The sequence below is a fragment of the Saprolegnia parasitica genome (genome assembly GCF_000151545.1).
Source record: "Saprolegnia parasitica CBS 223.65 unplaced genomic scaffold supercont2.230, whole genome shotgun sequence".
In the NCBI taxonomy this organism is placed as follows: Eukaryota; Oomycota; class Saprolegniomycetes; order Saprolegniales; family Saprolegniaceae; genus Saprolegnia; species Saprolegnia parasitica.
The window spans coordinates 6,130-10,859 of record NW_012156624.1 but is presented as its reverse complement, the minus strand read 5'-3'; the positions used below and the strand labels follow the sequence as shown (position 1 = coordinate 10,859).

Genomic DNA, 4,730 nt, shown 5'->3' with positions numbered 1-4,730 from the left:
ACACGGCCGCTACGTGGCGCTGGCGCGTCTGTGGGATGCTACTCGTCGTTGTGCTGATTGGTGCTCACACTATTTAAGACGAGGTCGTGCGTGAACTGATATCCGGAGTTTGTCCGGATATGGATTCCACGAGCTGGAGTGGCATCGGTCCTCAACGTCGTAGACCCAAGCATTCGCATGCTGCAAGAGACTGCAGCGGTCGTTGCAAGCGCTTAGCTTGTGAACCAAAGTCTTGAATTGAAGCGATGAGTGACGAAAAAAAGACCTAGGCCACACGAGTTTCACCGTCCACAGTCGACAGGACGCCTTGTTGCAAGAGCAATTGTTGGCGAGTTTCAAAACAAATACTTGCAGGCCTTTGATAGCCACGTGCGTCGGCATACAGCCTCTCTCGAGCTAGAGAAAGCACCCCTGAAAATACCACAGCGATTGGAGAAGGTTGCAAAAGTTTCGATTTCGGATCGACGAGGCTGACGCCTGCCGTAGCGGTGCATGGTCAAACTGAAACAAATATTGGAAAATGCTGGGATTATTTCCGACTGCCCACTACAAGTCGCTAGTGATGGAGAGAGGTTCAACGTGCTGATTTGCGGCATCCTTGGGCACTGGGTGATTTTTCAATGAATTGATTTGAATTAAATGGCATTTTCGATACCGCGCTCTATAAGCGCTGCAACAGCGCCCCGCAGATCGAGATTGTCGTCGGCCAACGCTGGCGTCTGCTGGGCTACGTGCTGCGCATGAGTGAAAACGTCCTTGCCAACATTGCCACCGTCCGCTCCTTTGCCGCTCCCGAAGCGCCCCGTTTGTTAGGCCGCACCAAGATCACGTTGCCGATCGTCCTGCACCGCGATCTCCAATCATGATGCCGCCTTAGTCGCCGGCGTCTGTCGAGGACCTCAACAAACTGCGTAGCTCTGCCGCCGATCGCGAAGCGTGGAAGGAATTTATGGAGCTTGTCGTCATGGGCCTCACGCGCGGCCGCAAGCGCCCCCGGGCGGCTACAGAAGAGCAAGACGCGCCCCGGCGCCGCAGCCTCCGCAACCACGGCCCGGCGAGCGAATGAAGAAGAAGGAGATTGCTAGTCTCTACTTATGCGAACTCTTTGTAAACACGAAGATAACGCGAAACACGTTCATATACATGTATAACCACGGAGCACCAGACTTTCCATACAAACATCTATGTGCATGCATTGTACGTTTCTGCATACTACGTACTAGTATGCGCGACTTGGTCCAAAGGCGCCCGCATGTTTGGCTGCTTGAGCGTATCGACGAAGCTCTCATCATCGCAGCAGGGGTGTGCTTTGATGCTAAAGTATTAGCAATGTCCTGCTTCCAAAGTGCAAGCTTTGCATCTTGTTGGCGATCTTCCTCTGGTGCGATCTGCGTCGTGATTGGTCAATTTGTTTTTAAATTTTCTGACCAATTGATTATTATAGCACCTAGCCGTTGTCAAGCCAAGCGCGCTGGCAAATGCATTTTAGCCAATGGCATGCGCGTCCATGTTCATGTCGCCAATATGATCAAATCCGACAGGCTATTTCCACCCAGCTGCACCTTCAGCCCTATACGATTTTGTGCTAGGATTGCCTCTACTGGGACCACTTCTCGCGCGCGTTGGTACAAAAAGAGTGCTCGACGCACGTCGTTGTCCATCTTATGTACCATTTGTGGCTTGTGCATACGACAACGTCGTGTTGGTGGCATAAGTTGTGTGTTCTTAGACTCGCAAATATTCTTCGAAGTTCGAAAATCGGCCAAGTGCTGGAAAATACCGATTGCTTCCACGTGGCGACGAAGCGCGATGATTCGAGTCGGGACCGTGCTCCTCCTACTTGCGTGGCAACGCGTCGTGGCCGAAGCCGCGTCGGCAGGCGAAGCTCGCACGTGGGTCTACGACGACGCGCGCAATCCGTGGTCCGGCCGCGCCGTGGCGTCTGCGGACGACGGTCGCATCGACGCTGTCCGCGCCTTTGTCGACCGCACGACGCAGATCTTTGACGCGCCCGACGATATCTCGCTCGAGACGCTGCTCCAGATGGAGACGGCGCTTCACGAGCACTTTCGCGCCCTCATGGAGGCCGCGCCCGCCGACGCTGACGAGACGATCGAGCTGCACGCGTCGCTGCAAGACCTCATGGAGCTCATTGCGAGCGAGCGCCGGTACATCAAGGCGCATCCGTCAGCGCCTCTCTCGGACGCTTTCGTCGATATCCACGACGACCTCCTCGCGCACGGCTACGACGCGACGACGTTCGAATCGTGGGTCGCGGTCGCCACGACCGAGGTCGAGCCGGCCGTTGCGTACGCGCAAATTGCGCAATATCTCTTGCTGGAGCCCAACGCCAAGGCGCACCCACTGACGTCACTCAAGCGCGTCCATGGCTTTCTGGCGCAGGCGCCGACCCTCGCCTCGACGCAGGTGCTGCACGCGCTCTTGGCTCTGGCGTTCAACGATACGGACCCATCGGCGGTCGACGCCGCCGAAGCTGCGATCCGCCTGCATGCGCCGGAGGACTATGTCGCGCGCATGGTACTCGCCGAGCGTCTCTGGACGCAGCAGTGGGCGGCGAAGCGCGACGACGAGGCGCTCTGCGACCACGTCGTCGCGCTCTACTACACGAGCGCAGAAGAGAGCGTGCGCGATTTGGCCGACGGCGTCGAGCCCGGTACGCGTCCCTCTTCTTCTGCATGCTCGTGCAGACTCGGTACATAGAGCCCATGGAAGGCAGCCTGCGCCTCTCGCAGTTGTGGATGCAAGGCAGCCAGACCAACGCGTACTTTGGCGAGGTGCCCGAGAACGGCCTCGAGGCCCTCGACTACTACCAGTCGCTCGCCCACGGGTACCTTTGACGTCTCGCGAATGACTAACTAAACGGCGTTGCGTAGTGGCGACGCGTACCTCTCGGCCGAGGCCGCGCACCGCCTTGGCGAAATGCACTTTTTCGGCGACGCCAACGTCCCCGCGGACGCGGCGGCGGCTCGTCCGTTCTTTGAGCGCGCGGCGGCCGGCGGGATCCCGCACGCGCTGGCGAATTTGGGGCTCATGCACGCGCACGGCCTCGGCGTGAAGCAAAACAGCTCGGCGGCCGTCGACTTGTTTACGCAGGCAGCCGAGCTCGGGTTTGCCCAGCACGGGCTCGGCGTCGTCTACTGGAACGGCGATGCGCTCGTGCCCCGGAACGTGACCCGCGCCGTCACGCATTTCGAGGCCGCGATCGACCTCGAGTACTTTGAAGCGCACCAGTACCTCGGCGCCGCGTACCTCGATGGCGTTGGCGTGCCCCGGAACGTAACCCGGGCGTTTGAGCACTTTATGGCCGCGAGCGTCAAGGCGCCGTCGCGCCAATCGCTCTTCAACGTCGGCGTCTTGTACTACCAAGGCAGTGGCGTCCAGCAGTCGTGCGAGAGCGCGCTGCGACACTTTCGCGCGGTATTAGATGCCGATGCATCCATGGCACACGGGTTGAGAGTACCGTCTGTAGGTGGCACTGCGCCGGGACTTGCCGGGCTTCTCGGTACGCCACGCGATCGACTCGTTCGTCGCGGGCGATGCGACGCGCGCGCTGGTCGAGCACCTCCTCCTTGCGCAGCTCAGCCACGTCGACGCGATGGTCAACGCTGCCTTCCAGCTCGAGAAGCGCCTCGGCGATCCGTGGGTCCCGCGTCCGCTCGAGACCGCGCTGCGCTGGTACGAGCACGCAGCGGAGCAGCACAACGACAGCGAGGCGCTGCGACAGCTCGGGCAGTGCCACGAGGCGGGCTGGGCCGACCTCTGCGCCCCGAATGCGTCCCAAGCGCTGCAGTACTACCACGCCGCGTCCGGCGACGCCGAAGCGCTCTACCACGCGGGCTGGCTCCACCTGGCGGCCGCGGATTGGCGGGCGGCGCGCGACGCCTTTGCCAAGTGCCGGGCGTTTGCCTTTCCGCACCACGCGCCGTGCGTCGCACCGGGCACTGCGCTCGACGCGTGGTCGCTGCTGCACGACTTGGCGGCGTGGTGGTCGACGCTCTGGTAGCGCTTGGTATAATTTAAAAACGAAACTGTGGGTAGCCTCTTCGCATTGACACAAAACACTGTTTTACATACACTGTTTTGAAACAGTGTCGCAATCGATCCCGATGCACGCCGCATTGGGCCAGGAGCCATCCCTCTTCCTACATACGATTCTAGTGCTCTAGTCGAGGGCAGTTCTCGCTTCTACATGCCGTGTGGACACGCGCCCGCGACGCGTGGTGGTTCTGTTTCGACTAACTAAATGACTAAGGCTAATCGCACGCAAATGAGTTGACGTGGCAGCCCAAGTGTCGCTCGCTGTGACACGAGACTCTGGGGCGTGTCACGGAAGGAGGATGGAATGACATAGCATTCGACTAGGCCAATGGGATGGTAGGTACACTCGTACTACGGGCGAAAGCTTGGGCGTGCCCCAATCAATCGGTGCATTGGCATATCTGAACTACATGTAGACGTTGCAGCTTGCTTGCTTCAAGTGATCCGTGACGCCCCACGCTTGTATGCTCCATCTACAAACGTGCATCCTTAGCAAGCGATCCGGACGATTTTCATATTGTACGCCCGCGTCGACGGCTCGAAGCGCACGATGCAGATGCAGGCGTTGGGAATCGCGTCCTGGCTGCGGTCGATGCGGAGCTGGAGGAGGTAGCGCTGCGCGTGGAAGAGCCACCGCCGTGCGTCGTCACGAGCACCCGCTGACCAGGGTA

General features: G+C 59.6%; 2 protein-coding genes across 2 annotated transcripts in view; both read left to right on the top strand.

Annotated features, from left to right (window-relative positions):
- The first annotated feature begins 1,769 nt into the window (after positions 1-1,769).
- On the top strand, positions 1,770-4,025 carry SPRG_16038 (hypothetical protein). The gene is made up of 4 exons (XM_012355330.1): positions 1,770-2,674; positions 2,722-2,848; positions 2,895-3,438; positions 3,491-4,025. Exons 1-4 carry the CDS (start codon positions 1,810-1,812, stop codon positions 4,022-4,024), a joined length of 2,070 nt encoding a protein of 689 aa, XP_012210720.1. The 5' UTR covers positions 1,770-1,809; the 3' UTR covers position 4,025.
- A 590-nt stretch (positions 4,026-4,615) lies between these two features.
- The window catches only part of SPRG_22363 (hypothetical protein), a gene marked incomplete at both ends in the record, with an annotated part of 2,204 nt that continues 2,089 nt past the window's right edge, over positions 4,616-4,730 (top strand). The window contains one exon of the mRNA XM_012355329.1: positions 4,616-4,668. Coding sequence (XP_012210719.1) covers positions 4,616-4,668 — 53 coding nt within the window. The remainder of the gene's footprint in view (positions 4,669-4,730) is intronic.

Excerpts from the sequence above, each read along its gene's own strand:
- SPRG_16038 (XM_012355330.1), top strand. The coding sequence starts at position 1,810 with ATGATTCGAGTCGGGACCGTGCTCCTCCTACTTGCGTGGCAACGCGTC. Across the intron at positions 2,675-2,721 it reads GGCCGACGGCGTCGAGCCCG|AGCCCATGGAAGGCAGCCTG; the intron begins GTACGCGTCCCT and ends CTCGGTACATAG. Across the intron at positions 2,849-2,894 it reads TACCAGTCGCTCGCCCACGG|TGGCGACGCGTACCTCTCGG; the intron begins GTACCTTTGACG and ends GGCGTTGCGTAG.